This window comes from Punica granatum, chromosome 4 (assembly GCF_007655135.1).
Source record: "Punica granatum isolate Tunisia-2019 chromosome 4, ASM765513v2, whole genome shotgun sequence".
Taxonomy (NCBI): Eukaryota; Viridiplantae; Streptophyta; class Magnoliopsida; order Myrtales; family Lythraceae; genus Punica; species Punica granatum.
Genome location: NC_045130.1, coordinates 17,207,757 through 17,234,359, shown reverse-complemented (window position 1 = coordinate 17,234,359; position 26,603 = coordinate 17,207,757). Strand labels below are relative to the sequence as shown.

The window sequence follows — 26,603 nt, the reverse complement described above, 5'->3', positions numbered from 1 at the left end:
ATCACCCTTCCCTCTTCTTCTTCTTGTTGACTAACTTTTCTTTATGAGTTGGAAGAACTTCACTTTCGGAATCTCTGCCTGCAATTTACTTTTACAGAGAATATATCTACTACTTTTTTAGATTACAATTATTTCAACTATATCTATCAACTTGCACAAATAAAATATACATATATATGTATATGTATATCAGATTGCATAAATATACAAAACATTGCTTACAAGTACCGTATAAGTACATTCTATTAGTCTCATCTATCATCTCTTTGTTACATCCAATGTCTTATTCGTTTTTTTTTTCCTCCTATAAAATAATTGAAGCATGACCCCAAGGGCCCATGAGTTCTTTCTTTATAGGAGGAGTAGACATGTCAAAGGGTACTTCAATTTCTTTAACCCAAAGGCATTTGTCACGACTCAAGTAGAACATTGTGCTTCATCTTTTCAATCTTTCCATCTACTTTTTGTTACATCTACCAACTTATTTAATTTTTTATCTTAAAAATATTTGAAGTACGTCTATTATATGTCTATAATGTATGCATCTTTCACTTATCCAGGAGAAAAAATCTATACATCTTTCTTTCCCATTTAATTCCATGGGTCATCTTTCTTCACTCCACATCCAATAATTGCACAATTTATCCAATTGATCTGCAATAGAAAGTTAAAAATCGGTTAGAAATAAACAAATAATGGTTGTATCGGACGTTACGGCCAGTATTTTGTCCATTACAGCCGTTAATTAACGTCATTACGGATGATATTTACGTGAAACTAATTCTCCCCCATATATCGGCCTGTAACGATATGGGATCCGACCGATGCCGTTACATAACGACCGTTGCAGACCGAGTTTTAAAACCTCGAATCCAACTTTAGTACATTCCAGCTCTCCTATGTTTAGTCTTCTAGTCATGTGCTAAAGCAAAATTTAGGATTTGCTTTGATTATATTAGGGATTTTATTGGTTTGATGATTCTACGTACAAGTTGGATTTAATTAGACTTTCAATTCCTTGGATTTGGAAAATTGATCCGATTGGGGTCTGGGGGATGGGCCTTGGATTTGAAAAATTGATCCGATTGGGGTCTGGGGGTGGGGAAAGGGGGGCAGCTGGAAGATATGATGATCGAGAGTACAAAATCCTTGAAATCTTTTCATTTATCCAAAGGGAAACGAGGATTGAACCTTATCGAAGGATTTTCTGTTTATTTGGAGTTCCATAATAAAATTCGAAGTTATTGACTTCATCAATCTCTTACACGCAATGCCTTCGCCTTGAATGGAAGATCAATATGTGAATTTACGTATACTGCACAGCATCAGCAATGCGTACACATTGTTACTGCAATAAAATACGTTGTTTCTAATGAACCTCAAACTAGACAATATATGCAAACATCAAACCTAATACTAACACATAACTACTTGCTACCACTTTGCAAAATAGAAACACTAAACTAAAAGCCCATACCGAAATAAGCACCTAGGAAAAAAAAGGCCATATGCAGATAATGAAGAACCATAAGACTGAATTACTAGGGATGCTTGTGCCCTTAGAAAATCGCGGAGCCAGCCAACAATGGTGATGGATGAGGTTCTGATCGAATTCCAGTGCGGTAGAGCCCAAAATTCACCATCAGTTAAGAGAGCAGTCTCCGGATTGGTGCTTACACAATCGATCAACACAAGTTGAGATTCAGTAGGACACGATTGTATCCAGATGGCTTGCCTGCTTGCAAGCTACAATTGATCTGTGCGGCCTTAGTTGGGGTCCACTCTCCGAAGACCTGCCAGCATAACGGCTCATGGATGTGGTGATGGTGATGGCCATGACCATTCTGTTGCACGGGCTGCAGGTCCACGCCATTGAGGGTGATGTCGGTGCATGGGACACTGTCGCTGCATGCAAAGAGGATGGACATATCCGTGTATGTTCCTCGAATATTTTCATATGTAATTCCCGAGACTGCCACAGCTGAAGTTTGGTTCCCGCAGTCCTTGCCTTTGTCACAGTAGTATTGGTCGATGATGATCGGGTATCGGACTCGGGACATTCGGATGTCCGAAAAGGTCACTCCTTGAACAGAGCCCATTCCGCCCTGGTGAATCGGGATTTCCATACAAACGATAAAATCAGAATTTTATGAACTGATTTCTTTGACTCTGAAATCTTAAATTTCTGTTTATTATTATAGTGCTTTGACATTGATTTTGTTGAAACAGTCAATGGCACAGTAGATATTAATTACCTGCCACGTCTTTATTCTAGCTCCATTCGTCGTGTCGTGCATGTCGATATCCCGAACCATGATGTTAGAGACGCACGCCTTGGAGTGATCTGGGCCTAGGCTTCCAATGCTGATCCCATGCCCAGGTCCACAAGTCACATTGTATACAGTCAAATTATGACATCCCTTTTGAATAGCGATACAATCGTCTCCTGCTCATTTTTTTACCAGCAAGAACGAGACATCTTAATAACGAATGAGCTCAATTTAAATAATTGAACTCGTATACCATTTACATAAAATGGGATATAGCAAGGCGGAAGCACTATAAAAGATAATCGTATCCGAGCAGTTAATGCAGCTTACCACAAGCAAGATTGCTGCTGTGGATCACCACGTCTCTCGAGCGATGGACTTGTATTCCATCCGTATTGGGGCTATCACCAGGCGATGATACGCTCAAGTCATGCACCTTAACTCCATTGCAGTTCATAATCTTTACGTGGACGTTAGGACTGTTCTGAATTTTAATCCCTGCGAGCGTTGCATTGTTGCTCCGATAGATCCTCAGAGCCTACACCAGTAAAAAAGCACGAAATCCCAACTTACTAGATTGCAAGTGTTAAGGGGGTGCACATATATTGCAACCAATTTTCGAACTCCTTACAGTTGGTTTGACGCCCCGCAAAACTTTGGCAGTAACAACGGTTTCTCGTCCTTCCTGGAAGGAAAGGAAAAGAAAATGTTCCAATAGGTATTCGATCAGTTAAGGTATCAAATACTGCAACAACAGCAACAAAATGAGAAAATGCATAGCCGGAAACTTTTACCCGCTGCTCTGTCCGGTTATCTTCATCACCATAGTCCTCATCCTCATCCTTGTCTGATAAGTCCACATGCTGTTTCCCAACATCTTCGATGTCTTCAAGATCATCAGATCCGGAGACATGCCACCAACCCGAGCCGCTGCCCTCGATTGTTCCTTCTCCTTGTACCGTTAGTCCAGTGACTCTTTTGAACACTATCCAGTTTGATAGGTCCCTACCCCAATTCTCGCGATTCATCGGTGCAATAATTGTTCCATCCAGCTGTGAAAAAATTTCAACTTTCTAGACTTTATCATCCATATTACTTGGAAGTCACAAATTGAGTTTCTGATCAGCTACATCACCTGGAATATGATGTTTTTTCTGCAGTGTCGACCTTCAAAAGAAATCGTTCCCACGAGGAATTCATGTCCTTCTGGGACGAGCACTGTCGATGCCTCCATTTGACAAGCAGCGGTCCACGTGGAATGAAATGCCTGAGACACGCCACAAAATAAGCTCGATCATATAATATGAATGTCCGTGATCATACTGTTTCTCATCGATCACTCCTCTGAACTAGAATCCGATTGTAAGCTCGCATGACTACAAGAACAAAGTCCCAATACAGTTTATTATGAAGTTCAATGCAACATTATTGGATATACGCTACTATACCATTGTGTCATCGGTCTTTCCATCACCCCTGGCACCAAAATTTAGCACATTGAAAGTGGGAAACTTTCTTGTCTCGTGACCGGGATTGGCGGGTGGTGGTGGTGGTTTAGATGATGGCGGTGGTAGTGGTGGTGGGGCGTGGCTCTTCTTTGGTGGTGGAGGCAGTAGCGGTGGTGGCAGATGATCATTATGAGGTGGCAATGGCAGTGACGGTGGTAGCAGTAAGGGTGGTGGCTGTGATGGTGAGAGTTGTGGTGGTGGAGCTGTATGATTAAGCCTGCCAAATCCACCGTGGTGGTGGCGCATACTAGGCAGCATCCACCACGGCCTCCAGTACCATGGGCGCCAGTACCATGGGTGCCATCTTATAGCATGGCAAGAGTCGAAACTCGATGACCAAACAAGAACGGCAATTAGAATGACCAACGTGCTTGATCTCATCTTCGACTTCAATAGTAGTCAGTAACATGCCGATCGGGGTTATATATGTTCTACCGTTGAAAGTAAATCCCAACAGAAGCTCTTCTATGATACTCTCTGCTGATTGCTACAATCTTCTCGGTTGAGATCGGATTTCGTTCCAAGCTTAACCTCTTCATCATTTGTGATTCTACCTAGCGACTTGATTTCTTATCTCGTTAGTTTGAGGAGTTGGATTCAGGTCGGCGATCAAGATCTCCCAATGAACATACGTGGATTTTTTTTTTTGGTGAATTACGGGGCAAAACCCGACTATACATGATTTTAATCACTTATTCTTCCTCTCATCTTTTTATTCATCAAATTTTCGTTGCGATCCATTTTATGTGAATCCTATCCTTATCCAGAATCCATCTCAAATGTCCGTCAACCACAACACATTCATTGAGATCCAAAATTTCTCTCCTCTCTAACAAAACAATATGAACAATTCTGAAAATTTATAATATCTACCCTTTGCTAAATAAGAGAATGAGATCTTTGAACCATGAAGAGTATGCAGGTTGTTTTTTGGAAGTTTCGACCAAACACAATCTCATACCAAATTAATCAACTGCTGTAAACTCGAAAACCGGGGAGCTCTAGTATATAGTAAAATTACACATTTTCTACTAGGTGTGAATATTATCAGTTATCACTTACTATTCATTCATCACTAGAAATCTTGCCCATGTGCTGCACGGGGTTTTATATAATTGATATTTTGGTTTAACAAAGTAATTCTGATTGACTGATGAGTAAAATATTGGAAATTAGTTTTAATGCGATGTAAAATTTTGTTATCTATCTGAATTATTGTTCATGCATAAAATTTATTGTTTTTGAGATGATATTTACAAATACCAATAATAGTTTTATTATTTGTAATGAGTATGAAAATAGGTTTGGTTATAATTTGTTGTAGTTATAAACCATTCATAATCAGAAAAAAGCATTGCTGCAATGAAAAGATAAATGGTTATTGGTTCCATTAGAAAGATATTGTTCCACTAGAAAAAAGGGAAAAAAACATAAGAATGAACGAGAATACAAAACCAAAGAAATGAAAGATAATTTGAAGACCGAGAAATGTATTATTGAGATGTAAGAATCTCTAAATAAAGGAGAAAGGACTACGCATTCGAACATTAAGGGAAAAAGAAAAGAGTCTAAAGAATATTTTATATTAATAAAACATACGAAATTGTAGATTTTGTTAATATTGACTATTTACTTCATTCTTTATATGAGTCCGAATGATTGGTTTCACTAAAAAAATAGGATACAAAAGAAAATTTGTATATCTTAACAGAGATATTATTCCACTGAAAAAGAGAAGAAATGAAAATATTCATATCTATACTGCACTACTAAATAAATAAAAAAAGAAAGAAAGAAAGATAATTATAAGACTTAGAAGTGTATTATTATTGTTTCAATGTAAGCATATCTAAATAAAAGAAGAAAAAGGTTATTATGTGTGCGAATATTTTTAAAGAATATTAATTTATTAATTTTTATAATATATTTTAGTTGTGATGAACTTTTAAATTTCAGCACTAGATTCATGAAGCAAGCGGCCATTGATAGGATAATTTCTGCAGCATTGCATGATCGGAACTAATTTCTGCAAAATCAAACCACGTCAAAACTAATTTTCGTAGTTTCTTTTTAATTACTATGTTGGCTCATACTTTTTTAAAAAATTAATTTTATAATGAATATTTTATATTAATTTTTACTTTATTATTTCTTTTAGGGAAAATTGCACCAAAAATCGTGAATTTTACATGTGTACCCAAATCTAGCATAAATTATTTTTTCTCACAAAATACATCAATTTTCATTTTCTTCCCGCATCTAGCATGTATTAGTTTTTCCGTTCATTTTCCATAATGTGGCAAATGGGGTGTTGGCCTGGCATTAAAAATTAAAAAATAATGTTATATGTATAAAAAAATCCAAAATTTCAGAAACAATATAAAAATAATAATTTTAATAAATTCCAAAAAAATTGGATAAAAAACAGAAAATAAAATTTACAAAAATTAAAAATCTAAATAATTGGGAAACCGAAAATTTCACAAAAACTATAGAAATATAGTTTAGAAATTTTAAAAAAGAAAAAACAATTAAATATAGTGTAAGCGATTTGACATGCAGAGAGAGTATATATAATGATTAGGCAATTATCCTCACGAGATTATTGAAGATTAATTAAACGTACCTATTAAATGTTTAAGTTAAAATTTTGAATGGTTTAAATTAAAAAAGCTTGTTAACTTTACTATACCTATATTTACTTAAATCGACCTCTCCGAGATCAATATGACTCTTCACTATTTACCATGTCACTCGCGTTTTACTTCGGTTATCCTTTATTCGCCTCTCAAGTCAATCCCTTCATAGCTCATTTCTAAGCTTTGGCCTCAATTGATGCTTGTTCGGTTTCCATCAAGTCCAACGCAACTAAGCTAAACTCATTTTTAAAACTTCCAACTTCCAAGAAAACATGTTGGAATTCATTGAGATTGAAGGAGCCGACGTGGCTTTCCAGGTAGTTGGTTTCCTCCCAATTGCTTGATAAGCTATAGTCTGATGGGAAAACAACTGTTGGAAAGCACGTCTACTATAGTGACTTCAATAAAGTCCAACAGGTTTCACTAGCAATTGGGATTCTAGAGGCGAGATTAGCTTAGTAGTTGTGAATTTGTTGGACTTGATTGAACAAGTTTCAATTGAGGTCAAAGTTTAGACATGAGTTGTGACGGGTTTGACATAAGATGCAAATAAAGGGTAATCAAAATAGAACATGAATGGTATGGTAGACAGTAAAGGATGCATGTTGATCTTGGAGTATCAATTACTCTCATGAAATTTCAAAATTAACTATATGTAGGTATAAAATGGTAAAGTTAAAAATATTAAAAATTTTAAGTAAAATTTAACTTAAGATTTAATATGTAAATTTAATTAATTTTTCAAAATCTCAAAAGGACAACTATTCAATAAATATACATCCTTTTTACGTATCAGGTCGCTTACTTTATATTTTTATCATATTATTTTTATTTGCCTAAATTCTAATTTATTTTTTACTAATTTTATCTTATTTTTCTGGATTTTTTTCAAATTTTATTTTTATTTTTGTTTTTTCGAAATTTTATAATTTTTTTTATAAATTTCCCCTTTTAAATTTTTCTTAATTTTTTAACATTACAAAAATTTTCTGATGTTCTGCATTTTCTCTGAAGTTTTTCATTTTTTTATTTTCTAAATTTTATTTTTTAAAATTTATATTTGATCCTTTTTTCAACATTTTAAAAAATTCTTTCTTCAATTTATTTCATTTTTCTAAATTTTTTAATGCATTTTATATTATTTTAAAATGTTTTAATGCCATGTCATTCCGTTTACTGCATCAACAAAAACGAATGGAAAAACTAACAAATGCCATATTTGGCAAGGAAATGAAAGTTGATATATTTTTAGGAGAAAAAAATATTTCATGTTAGATTTGGAAGGCATACAAAGTTTATGATTTTTGACGCAGTTTTCTCTTTCTTTCATAACCGGGTTTTTTTAATTATCCCAAAGTTTAAATTTTATAAGTTAAAAAATGACAAATATTAATTTTTTTTGTTTTAAATAAATATTTTGTTAAAATGTGGATATTTGTAGAATATATTTTTAAAAAGTAATTCCCTAATTTACACTAATTTTTTACTTTAATAAATATGTTATAATCTTGATTAATTATCATGAACTTCTGAATATTGTTAATTAATGTTATAATCACGAATATTGAATTTTTAATTAAAAAATTATGCTATAATGTGGTTATATGTGTAAAAAATTTTAAAATATTTTTATAGTTTTGCACTCTTAAAAATTTTAAATTTATATGTATGTCTTAGAAAAAGAAATTTTGAGCAGTAGATGAAATGTTGGAAATTTTTTCGAAGTGGTTTCAATTTTGTCATCCATATGACTAACGCCGATAATTATAAGAATTACTGGAATCTGTAATTTTTTAATGGCTTTTACAAATATTAACAATTGCTTTATTCTTTATATTAGAATGAACATATTCCACTAGAAAAGATAGGATATAAATGAAAATTTATATGCCTTAACAAAGATAGAGTTCCACTAAGAGAGAGAGAGAGAGAGAGAAATATATATATGAAGAAATGAAAATATTCATATAAAAAAGAAATGAAAACATTCACATCTATTATTATACTACAACATCAGAGAAATGAAAAATTATTACCAATAAAGTGATAATTAAGTGGTAAACAACTCAACTTCTTTAAGGAGGAAAACATAAGTTTGAGTCTCGATAAGCGCATTTGTTGAGAATAAATTAGTTTTTAATGTTCAATTTTTCAGAATTGTGAAAGTGATACTCGCAATTTTTTTCCTCTAAAAAACGAAAGATTATTATAAGATCGAGAAATGCACCGTTGGAATGTGTGCATCTTTAAATAAAGGAGAAAAGATTGCAAACACTTTTGCCAAAAAAGAATTCTTAAGGAATATTTATTTAGTAATTTGTTAATTTTTTTTTATAAATTGGGGTTACAGGTCCACGTGAACACCCTGTAAACTTACGGGATAGGTCAGTCTGACCACATAATCCATACAGGTACCCAGTAGGGAGTATTCTCCTGCATGGTTTCTGAGGTAGCTTGAACTTATCCCCAAGGAAGATACGCTCCTTAACCACCAGATGAACCCTATTGGTTTACTTGAATAATTTTAAATTTTAATAGAGGTTTTTACCTCATATATCTCATGGTTTCACCTTTCAAATATATCATAAACTTTTAAAAATGTCAAAAATATCTCATGGTTTACATTTTTTTTCCAAATCTATCCCGCCGTTATATTTTCCGTCAACATTTAACGGTCTTGCCACTGTGGCCCTTTTACCTGGAATATATTTGAAAAAAAAATTAAAACATTGTGATAGATTTGAGAAAAAGATTAAAACCATATAATAGATTTGATAAAAAAATTAAAACAATGGGATGTATTTGGAGTATACTTACGTTTCGTTAATGGAAAATATAACGGCTGAATAGATTTGGAAAAAAAATGTAAACCGTGGGATATTTTTTACACTTTTAAAAGCATATGATGGATTTGAACAAAAGGTGAAACCATATGATATATGGCGTAATTTGCCCATTTTAATAATACATGCCCGGAGCAAGTGATTATTCATAGAACAATTTCCTCAACATTAAACTATATCAAAACTAATTCCGATAGATAATATTTTTTAAAGAATATATTTATATTTATCATAGTGTTTACTGATTTATAGTTTAAAATATAATAGATTTTATATATTATTATGTAGTATTCTAACGTCATGATCAAATATATCTATATTATTTTGTAGTATTTTAAAGAATATGCACTTTGTTTTTTATTTTTTATATTTGTGATTGTTCATTGCTTACTTTTATTAAAAAGATATAATATTTTCAAATAGATTTTATTGTTTTTTATATTATATTGTTTTTTATATTTTTTAAAATTGTATTTATTATTTTTAAGTTTTTCAATTGCATTAATTAAAGCGCTTGTATTGCTCTTGCAAGTGAATTTCACTGTGTGTATAAATTATTAGCCGATTAGTATTCTAACATGACATTCGAATATGTGTAACCATACAAATATCATCCCAATAAAATTTAAAATTTTTTTAATACACTCTTGTTCATAGATTCCAATTTTTATATATATGATTGTTCATTGTTGCTTACTTTTGATTAAAAAGATATTATATTTTTCAAATAATATTTTATCGTTTTTATATTATATTATTTTTATTATTTCGAAAAATAGTATTTACTCTTTTAAAATTTTCCAGTGCATTCATTGAAGCATATTTCTTATAACTGAATTTTACTATATCTATAGAAAGATAGATATTGGGTTCTTTTTTTGCAATTTATGACATTACCCTCTAATTTCTCATTGCATTTGACTTTTTTTTCCAATAAAAAATCAAGGCGCTTCCCCTCTGTTTGACCGCTCTCATATTAAAGTTACTTTTTTCCTACTAAGTTAGGTTGAAAGCGTATTCATTGGGGTAAAGTAGTGATAATTATTTTCAATAGTTTAGTAACACTAGTCAACTTTATTATTAGTAAATAAAAGATTGACCTAATCTTGAATAGGGTAGGGAAAAATATCTCTTGTCAATTTTCAAAAGCTTGAAGGATATATCAGTCCCAAAAATATCCCATTTTGGCTTGCTAATGTTGGAAGACAACTTTAATCACTTGCGAGTCTCTATCTTCCTACTAATTACGAATAAAATAATAAACATCTCATCAAAACACACTATAACCAGCTATTGGATCAAATACACGTCGTCTACACGGAAAAAATTTTGGATGAGCATTAGTCATTTATTTTAATTGAGTAATAATCAATCATAATATTTATAAGTGAGAATATATAGGTATTAAGAGGTCTGTTTTTCACTTATAAATATTTTAATTGTGTATTACTCAATCGCAGTGGATAAATAACACTCACCTAATATTTGCTCAACTCCAAGATCCCACACTTCTAGGGGAGTATTCATGCGAAAGTCCTTTAATACCAAAAGAACACACACACACACATATATATATATATATATAAATGCGAAAGAACCGATTCCATCCGGCTATCTCATGCCATGATGTATCTAAAGGAGATTCTATATGAGAAAAGATGATAATTTGTGTAACTTTCGTGATTTCAAAATTACCCATTAAAAATTAAAATAATAAATTTGTGAATCATTAGATTATAAAGTACTAAGAATAAAATTATAAACTTATATAATTTCTAATTACCTTTGGCACCACTCCTCGTGTTATCTCTCCTTCCTATTTCTTCTATCTCACCCTTATCCATATTTTCCCTCTTTCTCTTCTCTTTACTCTCCCGTGGATATGAATAAAATAATAATATTTTTTAAAAAAATTTCCTCTGTATTTATTATTGCTATTATATAAATTTTAATTACTTTTAATTGAATTTTTTAATCCTTATAAAGAAAACGATAAATTTCATACGTACGACAGAGAGCAAGCACATGCCAATAATTTGCACATAAGATAAAATTAGTTTGATACTATGCCTAGTGCGGGTCTTTCTCTAGTATAACATATTTGTGATGTTTACACCTTCACGACTTTCCTATTGCAGCTGATAACAAAATAGAAATCTCTAATACAATTGTTTGATTTGGGATTGCTTATTAAGGGGAAAAAAAAGACAGTCTATCACAGGAAATCTCCTCACATCAACCAAATTAACAATCATTTTGAATCTTTCAGTGATGCATAGTCGTACAATAAAAGAAAATGACAATTCTTTTGGGTTCGAGCCACTTAAGTTTTCGCAAAGTGAAATATATAGGAGACTTATTACATATCGTGGCTGGTCAAACTTTACATCGAGCCAGTAACTAATTCTACTATGAATGATAAACATATTGAACTTTGCTTTAGTAAAAGGGAAAAAAAAAAAAAGGAGTGATCCTTGTAGAACAAATGAAGGAAATATATTGATAATTCAACGAGTAAACTTTCCGATAAATTAAGAAAAGGAAGTAATTGTAATCGGATTAGTCTACAGTACATAGGACTGAAAATATATGTATGATATATACGAGTAAATTACCTGTATTTGTCTGAGTAAATTACTTGATTTCAAGTAATTCATTTATTTCTTTATTATATAATTTACTTGAATTATAAGTAAATTACTTGGAATTTTTCAATATATATATATATATATATGTATACGTGCATTTAATTTCAAGTGTATGTATCATAGGACTTTCCTAATTCCACAAAAGAAATAAAATGGAAATTGGAAAGCAAGTTGGTACTCGAACTTTGAATAGTTACTATACGACAACCTCCCCTAACAACGCGTTTGTCATAATCGTATGTATAATTTCTCGAATACGAACAAATTTTATCCAGACAAACTGAGGCGATAACTGCATTAAATACATACGGGCAAAAATAAGCCCAACGATTAATCAATTAACAGGCAACCTGTGCGGTTGATAATTAATAGTACTCTTTTTTTTTTTAATAGTACTCAATACACTTGTATTTATTATTTTTAATCAATCGATAGTTAATTTTTGGGAATAGTTTTGATTAATTAAAGTATTAATAAGACCCTGCAAGCAGATTTAATTTAAGACACAGGTCAACGGTATCATTAGTAGAAAGAAATCTGAACTAATCTTTAAGTGGAAGAGAAGGAGAAAAAAAAAATCTCATGTCAATTGTCAAAAGTCAAAAAGATATATCTATCTATCGGTCCCAAAAGCGTCTCCTTTTTCTGCCTGCCCTGCCCTGCCCTGCCCTGCTAATCTGGGAAGAAGAAGAAGAAGAAGAAGAAGCAAAAGCCCATCTCCATCTCCATCATCATCATCATCATCATCATGAGCCATCATCCATAACCATAACCACCGGGCTGATGAAATCTCCCATCTTCCCCACAGTTTAGGAATAATAAAATGATAAATATCTGCTCTAAGCTACTTTCAGACACAGAATCCTGCGAAAAAAGCGAACTTTTTTTAAAGGGAAAGAAGAACGAAAGGGGCTAAGTTTGGGAGTTGGGAGCAGTTCACGAGAAGACCCCCACCGCCTCTCTCTCTCTCTATCTCTCTCTCTCTCTCTCTCTCTCTCTCTGCAGCAGCCAGCCAGCCAGACACCCAACGCAGCAGCAGGACGAGCGAAAAAGAGAGAAAACCCATTGGAGTTTGGTGGAGATTTCACGGGCTAGACCACCGGAGACAGCCCTCTATACCCTTTCTTTTTCTTGCTTCCTCCTCTATCTCTTTGAAGGCTGAGAGGTTGAAATTCCGCCATGTCATCTCCTTCCATGGAGGTTCGGTGAGGCTGTCAGGTGGAAAAGCTGAGACCTTGCTCTGAAGTTGGTGGGTGGGTTTGTTTCCTTTGCTTCCCCTTCTTTCCCTTTTCCTTCTCCTTTTGTGGGGTGGGAGGAGGGAGACGGTTCTCTGTGTTAACTGGTGCTGGGAGAGCTCAGAGTTGGAGATGGATCGGTCTGCGGTTACGGTTGGTCCGGGGATGGACATGCCGATCATGCACGACAGCGATCGGTATGAGCTTGTTCGGGACATCGGGTCGGGAAACTTCGGGGTCGCGAGGCTGATGAGGGACCGGAAGACCTCCGAGCTCGTCGCTGTCAAGTACATCGAGAGAGGGGACAAGGTTAGCCTGTTCTTAGTGATCATGGGCTCAGTTAATTCAAGCTCGGTTTGTCGATTTTCGCTTGGTTCCTCCTTGTATTTGATAGCTTGAGCTCATTCTCTTTGCAATGAGGGCACTCCGAAATAGGCGCAATTAATGGTACTGCCTAATTTGGTTCCCTGCTTAACTATTGTTAATCCGTGTGGATTAGCTTGAATGATATGGTAACTTGCATTGCCATGCTCTGATTGTATGACTTAAGTCTGATTTCTTTGTATTAGCCTGTTGCTTATTGGTCGGACAGTGAGTGACGTGCTGTTCAAACATTATGGTCAGGACATATATTAGAATTTTGAGTATTCGACTTGCTATGACATCTTCAATTGCTTTCTTCCTGGTATGCAGATAGATGCAAATGTGCGGAGGGAAATTATAAACCACAGATCACTAAGGCATCCCAACATTGTCCGATTCAAAGAGGTTCGTATTTATTCTGGCCTGTTAGTTCCTTCTCCACTCTTTTCTTGAGGTATGTCATTTCTAGCATCTCTTTTCAGGTCACGTTAACCCCAACCCATCTTGCTATTGTTATGGAATATGCATCTGGAGGAGAGCTCTTTGAGCGTATATGCAATGCTGGCCGGTTCAGTGAAGATGAGGTTTGTTGTTTAAGTTAAGTACATAGTTGTTCTCATTCATTTGTTTTCCTGATTAAACACATTGAAACATATCTCACTTCGATACAGGCTCGGTTCTTCTTCCAACAACTAATCTCAGGAGTCAGTTATTGTCATGCAATGGTATGTTAACGACTTATTTGTTCACTTTGTTGTTACTTTCACCATAGACCACCAATATATTAGAGGGATGAGTTTGATCGTTTCTGCTGTATTCCATTACGAAGCAAGTGTGTCACCGTGATTTGAAACTCGAAAACACTTTGTTGGATGGAAGCCCAGCTCCTCGTCTGAAGATTTGCGATTTTGGTTACTCCAAGGTTCTGTCTCTCTTTCTCTCCTACATGCACAAACTCGTACCTGCCCACTTGGAGAGATTATAAGTGCTAATTAATAGACATCATTGGCTCTGCTTTGTAGTCCTCAGTGCTGCACTCACAACCAAAATCAACGGTCGGAACCCCGGCTTATATTGCTCCAGAAGTTTTACTCAGGAAAGAGTACGACGGCAAGGTATTTTATTAACCTCGCATTATATTTCGATGTTCTTTTTGGAGGATTAGAGTTCTTGCCAGCCAAGTTACTCAAGTGTCATTGCGGTCCATTAGGATCTCAGCTTCCAATCTAATGCTTAGTGTAGAGTGAACAAATTTCTGAAAGCTGAGCTGTTAAGAAGGTAGAACTAGGAGAAAATGTATCAAGCATAGTTTAACCCTCCTGTTGACTTGTAAGTCGGACATTACACGTATAGACTAGACTTGGAATAAAGAAAAAGGAACAGGGTGTCATAGAGATCCAGTTTTGGAACATATCCTCTTAGAATGCATTTAATGATCTTCTAATCGAAACTAACTAGCAATTAAAGCTTTATTTTCTGCACTGATTTTTGGATTGAACTGCTTGAGGTTTCTGCATTGCCCGAGATTAATGAACTGATTACTCTCAGGTTGCTGACGTATGGTCCTGTGGGGTGACTTTATATGTCATGTTAGTGGGGGCTTACCCTTTCGAGGACCCTGAAGAACCTAAGAACTTCCGCAGGACAATACAGGTAACTTTCTCGGCCTCATTGTATCATTGTGTTGATTGTACAAGCTGCATATGTCTATTATGGATTCTGCTTCATTGAGTAATCTTTTTTTTTTCCCCCCTTGCATCAGAGAATACTCAATGTCCAATATTCGATTCCTGACTACGTTCATATATCTCCTGAGTGCCGCCACTTGATTTCAAGGATCTTTGAAGCTGATCCTGCAAAGGTTAGCAGATAAAATTTCAGTGAGATTTGCGTAACTCTTTGTGGCTCTCCTGTTTAGCTGAAATAGATTAATATCCTGTCTGGAAATAAGAAGGCTGTTTAATGCATGTTATTTGCTTTTCTAAATTTTTCTGGAAAATAACAGCTGAAAATTAAATGAATGTTTGATACTTTTCGAAATTTTCAAATGATGAATAGTGAATAAAATAAGGAAGCTGTGTGCTCGATTGCTTGTTGTGGGACGTCTGATGCTCCGACGCACATGAGAAATTGCAATTTAACATTTTTAATGACCTTATCTTTTGCTCTTTTTGCACAAAAAGCTTGAAAATCTGGAAAAGTCTTCTAGTTTCCAAAATCAGAGGTCTAAAGCTTTATACCTTTGCAGAGGATAACCATTCCCGAGATAAAGAGCCACGAGTGGTTCCTGAAGAACCTCCCGACTGATCTCATGGACGATAACGCACAGTTCGAAGAGCCAGATCAGCCCATGCAGAGCTTAGACGAGATCATGCAGATAATTGCTGAGGCCACTGTTCCAGCTCCCGGGTCCCAGAACCTCAACCAGTACCTTGCTGGCACTCTTGACATGGATGATGACATGGATGAGGACCTCGAGACTGACCCTGACCTCGATATCGACAGCAGTGGGGAAATAGTATATGCGATGTGATCAGTTCCAAAGCTTTTCCCTATGGGATTTTGAGGTTATACAGGATGATGCAGATCTCGGGTCTTACCAGTTTGATCCACGTTGTTTATCGGGTAAGAACCCGTGTTTCGTGCTTATGCCTTTGTTAGCACTTTCTCATGTGCTCTTTGTTTCTGTTCCGCCCCATCTGTATGGTGGTGTATGCATCGTTATGTACTGTATCCAGTCTAAATTAGAAGAATATGTAGCAAATGTACTCAAATGACTTTCTCTTTGCATATACTCCCGTCTTTGTTATATATCTGATGAATTTGACGACGGTTGAATACCAGTCTTCATGGTTAAGCTGCACTTGATGTTGGAAGTCTTGACTGAGGACTGCATGGCTCAATGATTTGTTCTCTGTTTCAGCTCTAATAAGAACTATCAGGCTTTCTGCTGCTGCCTTTTACATTTTTGAGAAAACAATGTGACTTTATCTTTGTTTTCACCGGAAATAATTGAAGGAATATGCATGTATATATAATATATATAGCTCTAACATTATCCATTTCAAATGTTACGTCAAGCACGATTATAGTATTATAAACTTGTGGTTTATTTTACTAGCTCTATGATTTTCTTTGTCCTTTTTTGCCCTTTTTTTTTTTTATCGTGCATGGTCGTCCTCGTTGAAAAAAGCCTCCACTGTCGACATTATTGTTCACCTCCCATTCCTCTGCTCCATTCACATGAGAAACGTTCACTCCATGACACCCTGTACCCATTCAGTACCGGCCGACTGGTTTCCTTTAGACTCGACTCGTTCTGTTTTCAAAATAAACGGATCAGAGCAAGCTGAAACTAATAACAGTAACTGCTAGGAGCCGGGACAGGCTGAGTTGAGTTTGAGTCGAGGCAGCATCGGCTCGACTTGACTCATCGGAGCCCAGGCCTCCACCTGCCCTTGACGGTCGTCTTAATTGTCTTGCTTGATGGATATTGGACACCTGTGGATGGGAGGGTTTTATCAAGTTGAGATTTCATTAATATAACTATTTTCCGTAGGTTCAAGATATTTGTCTTGTCTCCTCTCCTGACTTGATGTATATCCATGTGAATTCATGTAAAACGCCCCTCCAGGTCCTCGAAAGGCCGTTTTGCAACAGTTCTGTTCGGGATTGAGTTCCCCCGTTTCTTCTCTGCTGCAGCAGCGTATAAGTAGTTGAGCTGTCTAGTGACAGCTTAAGGAGGACACAGCAAAAGGATAAGGAAGAGCAATGGTGATAATCAAGAGAATAGAAATGTGCATTGAGCTGCTGAACTTGGTCATGGAGTTCATGCTCGTGGTCTCGGAGGCGATAGGCATCGTTATTCAGCAAGAAAGATTGCCCCAGTTGACGAGCTCTGCTCTCGCTCAATCTGCTCCTTTAGTTGGATTGTTCCCCTGAATCTTATGTTATTAGCTTGCAGAATTTCATTCGGTGTAAGGAAGCTTGTAAAGGAAAGTAGAGAGATCCGTCGGTTTCCGAAGGGAAATTTTGGTCCTTCATAAATTTCTTCTCCCATGCTCTGTATATACTCTGTTCTCTCCCCCGTTCATGGACATGGTATACTTGGTGTTTCATTGTTCCTCGATTTTACTCGCTTCGGAGAGGTTTACATGTGATTTTGCATCGAACAACTCTGGATTTATACGTTAAAATGCAGTAGTACGTCTTCGTATAAATGATGAAATCAGTAACAACATGAACTGGTTGAAATGTATGCCCCGCGGTGGACACTGGAGGGACTTTATGTCACCGCAAACAGAGACTAAAGCAAGTGTTGGATTCACTGCCGGTTTTAAAGATTATAAGCTGACTTATTATTCAGCAAAACAAAAAAAAAAACAGAATGAATCTGTATCGGATTGAATGAATCCATCTTTCTGAAGTTTCGGCTTTTCATGATTTGGTGCCTGGTCTTCTTCATGCCCTTGGGTAAGATTCTTGGCCAAGAACACAATTCATGATTTTGCACATAGTTTTATCATTCTCAGGATCAAATAATTTATTTTTTCCATCCCCCTTCTTTATGATATGTGCACGGGTGGGCCGGCGAAGGGTGCCTTATTGTTCTCCATAGGAAATCACAGCTTGAGCCTCCACCCCGGCCTTCGCTCTCTCGTTAGTTCGAGATGCTACTGGGGCCGCCATACCTTTTTTTTGTAGTTCTGAATGTTTTCCTTTAATGTAGTTGGCTTTGGCCTCGTATTTCACCGAACCAAAAGATTCCTCTTATTAGGATGGTATAATCTGAAGATAGGAATTGATGCGGAGAGAAGAACAGAATCAAATCGAGCATCATTGCTGCTTGTGAAGGTCATGGACTACAACTGACGTAAATAAAATATAAAAGAATCCTCCTTATATATATATATATTAGACTGCCTTGATAACAAACTTAGTCCACCGGATATTAATTGATGAACAAGACCTTTTGTCACTTTGTATTGTTAATCGTCCAGTGGCAAAGTAAATAACGGCAGTTCGAAATCTAAAATGATGTTACATAGCTATACAAGAAGATGTTATTTCATAATTACAGACTAGTTATTAGTACCCGGGGTACATTGGCGGGGGTGGGGATGAGTACTGGGACCCGAAGATCGGGGGGAGGTGTATGTCGTCGAAGCTCGGTGGTGGAGGAGAGTGGACAACAGGAGGAGGAGGTGGAGAAGCGATTGGTGGTGGCGGAGAGAAGACAGGGGGTGGGGGAGAGAAAATGGGTGGTGGCGGTGAGTGGACTGGCGGTGGAGGTGAGTGTACGGGTGGTGGCGGGGAGTGGGCTGGTGGAGGAGGAGAATGGACCGGTGGTGGTGGGGAGTGAACTGGTGGTGGTGGAGAGTGCACGGGCGGTGGGGGAGAGTGGACGGGGGGCGGTGGAGAGTGCACTGGTGGTGGAGGGGAGTGGACGGGGGGTGGTGGAGAGTGCACGGGTGGAGGAGGGGAGTGGACGGGGGGTGGTGGCAGCGAGTGGACTGGTGGTGGAGGTGAGTGGACGGGCGGGGGTGGAGATTGCACTGGTGGAGGTGGAGAGTGAACGACCGGAGGTGGGGATTGGACAGGCGGCGGAGGCGGAGGAGACGCAACTGGTGGTGGTGGACTAAGGTGGACTTGCGGCGTTGCTGAGGACTTGGGAGGGACAACAGTTGGAGCCTTTGGCTCTACCGGTGGCGGGGAGCTAACTGGTTTAGGAGGTGGCTGCACTTGCTTTGGTGAAGGTGGATGAATTTGTGGTTTCTCCGGTGCTGGGGGCAGGGATGGTGCACTAACACGTGGTTTCTCCGGTGCCGGAGATGGTGGAGGTGATTGTGGCGTAGCGAGAGATGGCGGTGGAGATTGTTTCGGTTTGGGAGGCGAGATGACGGGTGGCGGCGGCGGCGAATGGACTGGTGGTGGAGGTGAGTGGACGGGCGGGGGTGGAGATTGCACTGGTGGAGGTGGAGAGTGAACGACCGGAGGTGGGGATTGGACAGGCGGCAGAGGTAAAGGAGACGCAACTGGTGGTGGTGGGCTAAGGTGGACTTGCGGCGTTGCTGAGGACTTGGGAGGGACAACAGTTGGAGCCTTCGGCTCTACCGGTGGCAGGGAGCTAACTGGTTTAGGAGGTGGCTGCACTTGCTTTGGTGAAGGTGGATGAATTTGTGGTTTCTCCGGTGCTGGGGGCGGGGATGGTGCACTAACACGTGGTTTCTCCGGTGCCGGAGATGGTGGAGGTGATTGTGGCGTAGCGCGAGATGGCGGTGGAGATTGTTTCGGATTGGGAGGCGATGCAGGTGGTGGTAGAACTGCCTTGGGAGGTGGTACAGGTGATTGCTCCGGCTTTGGAGGCAGAGGGGATCTAATCCGCTCACGGGGAATTCCTCCTTGGTCGTGATCCCCTGGTCCTTCTGGAGCTGGAGCTTGAGGGTTGGGAGTCGGAACAGGCGATGGTTTAGGAGGAGTAGTTAGTGCCGGTGGACTAGGAGTTGGTGTGGTGGGCTTTGAGGGCCTGGGAGGAGTAGGCTTAGAGGGCTTGGGCACAGGTGGTGGAGAAGACTTTGGTTTAGGAGGTTCTGTCACTGGTTGGGGAGACGGCTTCGGTCCCTTCGGAGAGACGGGAACCCGGGGAAGAGGAGGAGATGATGGCGTAGGTTCTTCCTTTGGAGATGGTGGGGCTGGTGCCTTCGGTGGAGGGTGTGAGCTCTTCGGCGGATGGGAATGGGGGTTTGATGGCGATGGTGTGGGCTGGGATGGTGTAGGCGTTGTGGGTTTCGATGGTGTCTGAGTCGGTGTAGAGGGCCCCGAATGGCATCCGCCGTTGGCTTTGCTGCAATCGACGGGGTGGCTTATAACAGGGAAGCATGCCTTTGGCGACTTCTGGTTCGGCCTGTTAGGCAGGCAATTGCTCTTATCATCAAGCACAGTCCTACCGCCGGGAGATGGCAAGCACGCCTTGGCCTCTCTGCTGAAGTAGTTGTCAGAAAATGTGAAGTTCTGCAAGCTCGGCAACTTGCAGACACCCTCGGGCACAAAACCTATCAGCTTGTTGTGCGAGATATCCAGTTGCTCAACCTTCTGCAGGCTCGAGAGGCTCTTCGGCAAGGTGCCGAGGAACGAGTTGGAGCTCGCGTCAAAGACCGTCACCTGGCCAAGCTGTCCTAATTCTTCCGGGAAGCACCCACCGAGTCCATTGTTCAAGAAGATGATCTCGTTCAAGTTGCTCATGTTGCCAATGCTGCGCGGGATACAACCAGAGAAGTTGTTGTTGGCAAACGACACGACTGAAGCCATCGATTTACCGATTGTCTCAGGGATGACTGATTTGAAACGGTTGTTGTTCAAGAATATTGCGTCGAGGTCCTTCACGAAGAGCTCTGGAGGCAGCTCTCCCTCGAAGTCGTTGTATCTGATGTCCAGGTACTTGAGGCCAGACCAGGAGAGCACCACTGTCGGGAAGGGACCGACAAAGCGGTTGTTGCTGATGTCGAACTCGTGCATCAGCTGAAGCTTCGACAGGCTCTTCGGGACGATCCCACAGAACCGGTTGGAGTTAAGGTGGAACAGCGCGACGTCAGTCAGCAGCCCCAGTTCCGCGGGGAGGTAACCGGCAATGTCGGCGTGGTTGAGGTCGACCCCAGCAACCACCATGACTTTCGGGTCATCGAGCGCCTGGGAGCAGAAAACGCCGGTGTAGGAGCACACGTCGGCCCCGACCCAGTTCCCGGTAGTGTTGAAGGGATCGGAGTACATGGCCTTCTTCCAGGCCTGGAGGGCAATGTAGGCCCTGCGGAGCCGTTGGTTGGCGAACTTGATGTTGACATCGACTTCGTACTCGTAATTATCAGGGAGGTCGCTGTTTTCCTTGAGGGAGAGGAGCTGGCGGCGGGTGATCATTGCCGCCTGAGAGTCTGTGAGAGCATCCGAAGAGGGCAGGAGGGAGGAGGAGAGGGAGAACAGGAGGAAGACGGCGAGGAAGCAGCCCGAGGGCCTCATCCGGAAAGGGTTAATCATGGCTGAGACCGCACACATACCTTGGTAGCCCCAAGGCTGCTTATAGGAGTCGGGGAGGGCGGGAGGATGGTTAGGGAGTTATATCGAGCGAGCGAGGGAGAGGAAAGGAGGGAAAGTTCGTTTTCGGGTACCCAGGAAATGTGGGTGTCTACCCAATTGAGACACTCCCGACCTTCCAATTGGGAAGACCAAATTTAGAAATGTAAGTTGAAAAAGTCTCCTCCCTCCCTTCAGCAGAACAGCTAATTCGGTTTATGGTCTAAAATTGAAATTGTTTTCTGTTCACTAATCATATTTAGGTAACCGTTATGGTTGTTAGTTTTCTGTTGATAATTCATGAGCGAACGAAGAACAAAAATTGTTTAAAACTTGTTTGGTTTTAAAGTAAGATTTTAAAATCCTACTTTAACTTAATTCTACTCACAACAAAATAAAATAACTTATACAAAATCAAAGGGTGGTCTTTATTTATACCACTCTTTTTTCCACAACAAAAAAAATAACTTATACAAAGTCAAAGAGTGAGCCACATTTATACTGCTCTTTTTCAAAATCAAAATCTAATTTTAAAATTCTATTTTGAAACCAAACGCAGCATTAATACCAAAAAACAAAAGCTATATGTATTGAGTAAAGAAGGGATCTTAGGACAACGGCACAATTCAAAACCAAGATATTCTGGATTTGGTCCTCATTAGTGGGACTTATGTATTCTTTTATTTCGATTTAATTCATATTCTTATACTAATCTTATGAATCTCTATTATGAATGAAAGAAAAGTTATATACTGAGCATTATGAAACTTCAAAATACTGAAAAATACAAAAATGCAACAAAAGAAAAAACAGGGAGAAATTAAAAATTGAAGAGCCTTGTTTTGTTTGGAAGAAAAATAATGAAAACTGATGTGATAATGATAATGAGTGCAAATGCACATATGTATCATCAAAACATTATAGAGAACGAACTATCGAATGAGGGAAACGGTATCAGCTTTTAAAATATTAGTTGAACGTCAAATACTGTTTATTAAGTTGTGCTGATATGTTTGTTTATGAAATTAAATTTACCTTAACTTAATTTTACGTTTCCCTCAATTCAACAATCATTATTTTTTTATCTTTTTTTTCAAATTCTCTCTCATTTTTTTCTTATCCATTATTACAATTAATTTTTAATACTATTTTTTTTAACTATTCAACATTTTTCATCAATTTCAACACATTTTTCTCAATTTAACAATACAATCATTCATTCTTTATCCTTTTTTTCAAATTATCTCAATACTTTTCCCAACTATTTTTGTCTTCATCTCCTTAAATCAAACTAAATCAAATTAAATCAAATTTAATTTCGTTACCAAATGCTATGACCATATCGCATGACAATTATTAGTTTAATTTAATCAGTATTGAATGTTTAAAAAGCTATTAGTAATGTAGAAAAAAAAAAAAGAGCTATTAGTAAGTAGTTATTATTGTATATTGATATGTAACCGAACTATGGCACAGTCGCGGTTACTATTATCGGCAACATTGTAACTGATGTTGATATGCTTGACCGAGGTTGGGTCGCCAAAATCGATCATAGTGATTGGAGGATAATCACAATTTAAGAAAACTAACTACTTTACCAGCATGTTACGGTGATTGTAACTCGTGATAAGGATTAGCATATTTTTTAATAAAAGATTAGGATATTTTATTATTGAATTTAGTCTATAAATATATAATTTGTTTATCATTGTAGAATTTACTCTTTATGTTTAAGTTACGAAAATAGAAAATGCTAGTCTTTTGGGTCCGTACGTGCGATGCATTGGTTTTATAAATAAAAATTTATAATTAAAAATTGAATTTACATTTAGAGTAAGAAAATTGAATTTATAACAAAAAAATGAATTTACATTGTATTAAAAATTATAATAGACGGTTGAATCTACATTTTAAAATAAGAAATTACATTCAATTGTAATTGTTAATATGGACTTAGCTCTATATACATACAAAGTGCGTTTTTCCATGTATAAATTTAATTATGGTAAATCTTAACCTATAATAACAAATAGTTGTTCTAGAGAGCTATTAGCTAACGTATATGTAAAAATCCAAATAGAAAATCTCATCCACCATTTTTTTTACATGAACCCTAGTATCTGGATCGACCCACTAAGGGGTAAAACTCTCCCATCGTGGATTATCTATATTTACAAAGACTCGAATATGAGACAATAAATAAGTCTCGAACTGCTTGAACTAACTCATGTCTGTATTTCATTCACCAATTTAACTTTCAACAAAATAGTTGTTAGGATCTCATAAGCCGGCCATTTAATATTATTTGATGAAAGAACAGTTGCAAAACCTTCCGGCCACGTTTGGACGTTAGGATATGATAGGAAATAAGAGAAAGAACGGATGAGATTTTAATCCTAAGGATAATTTTAATACCAATCTTGTATTTGGAGCAAACTAGGATATGTTAGTTGGCTATAGTCTTGAAATGATCAATATATCCATATTTTTCCTTTATTTTCTTTTATAATTTCTTAATATTTTTCTTCAAAAACTGAAAAAGAAAAAATAAAAAAAGAGAAAAAAAAATAACAAACCATCGAAGGGACTGGGAGTGAGTTGGGGCTAATATCCTTATCTTCCCCCATTTTTTTCCTTTTATAATTTGTTAATTTTTTTTCAAAAACTGAAAAAGAAAAAAAAAGAGAAAATTACGCCGAATATCATTTCACCAGATTCTCAAATCTATCTTATACTTTAAAAATTACTCAATATAGCTCATAGTTTACATTTGGTTCCAAATCTATCTGGCGTTAATTCTTCCGTCAACATGTAACAGCCGTGCTGACATGGTATGTTTGAAGATTAACGACACCTACGTGGAGCTTTAGTGGGGCCATACTTAAATTTTCCCAAGATAAATTTGAAAAAAAAATAAAAACTATGGGATAGTGATTGAGAATTCAATGAAATCATAAGATATATGGCATAATAACTCCTTTATTTAAATTCAATAGTAAATAGTTATTAACTATGTATAACAAAACAAAAACAAAAACCAAAAACCATTCAATAGATGGCAGTGAAGGTGAAGTTTTAAAGGACAAAACTCTCTGGCTGGTCGGACATTTCGCATTGACGACTTACTAACATTGCCTGACGCCACTCAAGTGTTCATCTCGTTGTTCCTTTTGGTGACTATATTAAGGACCTTTTGGTTGGATTAATTATCAATTGGTTAGTACTGGATTGTGCCAAGGATTCTATCATATCAGATGTGTGGTTTGTTCTCTTGTTTTGCTAATGAGGGATGATCATTCAACCATCTGTGTTAGTGTGGTCATTTTCTTAGTTGGTAGTCGAGTAGCTAACCCCATGGTCAGTAGTCTAGTGTCTGTGTTCGCTGATACTCTTTTCGGCTATGCAATGTAAATTAGGTTTGCTATTAATAAAATATTCACAAAAAAGGGTGAAGTGTATTATGACAAAAAGAAAAAAACGGTGAACTGAATTATATCTATATATTTTCATTCATTTTACTATTCGTATTCGGTAAAATTACAAAAGGAAATAAATAAATAAGAATAAAAAAAGTAAGATAGGCTTTGCATTTTAAATGAAGGGGCTTTCATTTCTCTCGATATTTGTCACATGAAAGGAAAGATAAGTACCGTAAAAAATGATTTTCCTTCCCTTTTCATCTTTTGATAAATTATGATTTTCCTTTCTATTATATACTGCAATGTGTTCTCACTATTGTCGTCTCAAAAAATTATTATTATTATTATTATTATTATTATTATTATACACCATAGATCCTATGATTTTATCGAATTCTCAATCATTATCTCATAATTTTTATTTTTTTTCAAATCTATTACATGAAAATTTTCAGCGTGGCAAGTATGGCCCCACTAAAGCTCCACGTAGGCGCCATTAATATTCAAACGTGCTATGTCAGCACGGCCGTTACATATTGACGGAAGAATTAATATCGGGATACATTTGGAACCAAATGTAAACGATATGTTATTTTGGATTATTTTTAAATTATATGATATATTTGAAAATTCGGTGAAACCATAGCACATGTGGCGTAATTTTCAAAAAAAAAAACATAGAAGAAATTCAAACCATCGAAGGGAGGTAGCTGGGGCTGGAGTCGGCCACAAGACCTCCGTTCGAGCTCGCCGGTGGCGGCCCCCACCTGCGGGGAATTCGGCTCTAGAGAGAGAGAGCTCAGGAGATTCCGGGTCTGTGATTCACCGGGCTGAGGGGCTACCCGAGCAGATCTGGTGCGCCTTTAAGAAGGGGTAGTGTTGGTGCCCTCATCTTCTTTCCTCGTTCAAGCTCAGAGAGAGAGAGAGAGAGAGAGGAGATAAACAGCGGAACCCTTGATTTTCTACCTTCATCTTCTTCGATGGTGTTTGGTGAAGGTTCGCTCCTTAGCCGCCGCCTCAAAACTCCGGTGATGCCTCGCCGTCCCCCGACCGGCGGCGAATAGGCCTAGGTCCATGACCCGTCTTCCCATTTCCGGCACGACGATGACCCCACCGCAGCCACCGGCATTGTCCAGACTCTAGCCTCTGTTACCTTTCTCCCAGTCGGTGAATTACCATCAACGGTAAATGGCAGCTTTGGAAAATTAGATGCAAGCCTGGGGTATTTTCATCCTTTTAGTCTAAATAAAATCCCAATCCGGGCCTAACCTACCTTTTAAGCAGATATCGGCATTAAACGGTAATCAGGAGGTCCAATCCTCCTCGATTTTCTATCCTTCGTCACCAAACACCATATAAGAATTTGAAAAATTAAATCCGATGTTATATCCGGTGGCCTCAGTGTTTGTATATGAAATAAGATGTAAAGATATTTTTAATTCAATATAATGTTAAGTAAGGAACAAAATTTAATTATAATCACTGTTTATGTTACAGAGTTTTCAAATAAAAATAACATTTCAAAGTGGATCAATTTAATCAGAAAATTTATGTCGTTGACGTTGAAAAATTTTCAATAACCTTCTTATAGAAAGCATTTTCTAGAGCAAAATT

At 37.5% G+C, this 26,603-nt stretch overlaps 3 protein-coding genes across 3 annotated transcripts; 1 reads left to right on the top strand and 2 right to left on the bottom strand.

Moving 5' to 3' along the window:
- Positions 1–1,685: 1,685 nt before the first annotated feature.
- On the bottom strand, positions 1,686–4,159 carry LOC116204192 (polygalacturonase At1g48100-like). The gene is made up of 7 exons (XM_031536261.1): positions 3,719–4,159; positions 3,406–3,537; positions 3,134–3,322; positions 2,902–2,922; positions 2,601–2,808; positions 2,256–2,446; positions 1,686–2,105 (listed from the first exon to the last, which is right to left on the bottom strand). The coding sequence occupies exons 1-7, from the start codon at positions 4,157–4,159 to the stop codon at positions 1,686–1,688; spliced, it is 1,602 nt and encodes a 533-aa protein (XP_031392121.1).
- An 8,407-nt stretch (positions 4,160–12,566) lies between these two features.
- On the top strand, positions 12,567–16,369 carry LOC116204891 (serine/threonine-protein kinase SRK2E). Its single transcript, XM_031537245.1, has 9 exons — positions 12,567–13,452; positions 13,837–13,911; positions 13,989–14,090; positions 14,178–14,231; positions 14,336–14,428; positions 14,529–14,621; positions 15,055–15,159; positions 15,269–15,367; positions 15,755–16,369. Exons 1-9 carry the CDS (start codon positions 13,276–13,278, stop codon positions 16,037–16,039), a joined length of 1,083 nt encoding a protein of 360 aa, XP_031393105.1. The 5' UTR covers positions 12,567–13,275; the 3' UTR covers positions 16,040–16,369.
- A 1,958-nt stretch (positions 16,370–18,327) lies between these two features.
- LOC116204890 (pollen-specific leucine-rich repeat extensin-like protein 3) lies at positions 18,328–21,860 on the bottom strand. Its single transcript, XM_031537244.1, has one exon. It carries the CDS (start codon positions 21,550–21,552, stop codon positions 18,595–18,597), a length of 2,958 nt encoding a protein of 985 aa, XP_031393104.1. The 5' UTR covers positions 21,553–21,860; the 3' UTR covers positions 18,328–18,594.
- Positions 21,861–26,603: the final 4,743 nt, after the last annotated feature.

Bases quoted from the DNA above. Each gene is read 5' to 3' on its own strand.
- LOC116204192 (XM_031536261.1), bottom strand. From the start codon at position 4,159: ATGAGATCAAGCACGTTGGTCATTCTAATTGCCGTTCTTGTTTGGTCA. The intron at 3,538-3,718 runs GTATAGTAGCGT...GGCGTGTCTCAG, and splicing joins GAAAGACCGATGACACAATG to GCATTTCATTCCACGTGGAC. The intron at 2,923-3,133 runs CATGTGGACTTA...ACTGCCAAAGTT, and splicing joins TCGAAGATGTTGGGAAACAG to TTGCGGGGCGTCAAACCAAC.
- LOC116204891 (XM_031537245.1), top strand. From the start codon at position 13,276: ATGGATCGGTCTGCGGTTACGGTTGGTCCGGGGATGGACATGCCGATC. The intron at 14,091-14,177 runs GTTTGTTGTTTA...ACTTCGATACAG, and splicing joins GCCGGTTCAGTGAAGATGAG to GCTCGGTTCTTCTTCCAACA. The intron at 14,429-14,528 runs GTTCTGTCTCTC...TCTGCTTTGTAG, and splicing joins GCGATTTTGGTTACTCCAAG to TCCTCAGTGCTGCACTCACA.
- LOC116204890 (XM_031537244.1), bottom strand. From the start codon at position 21,552: ATGTGTGCGGTCTCAGCCATGATTAACCCTTTCCGGATGAGGCCCTCG.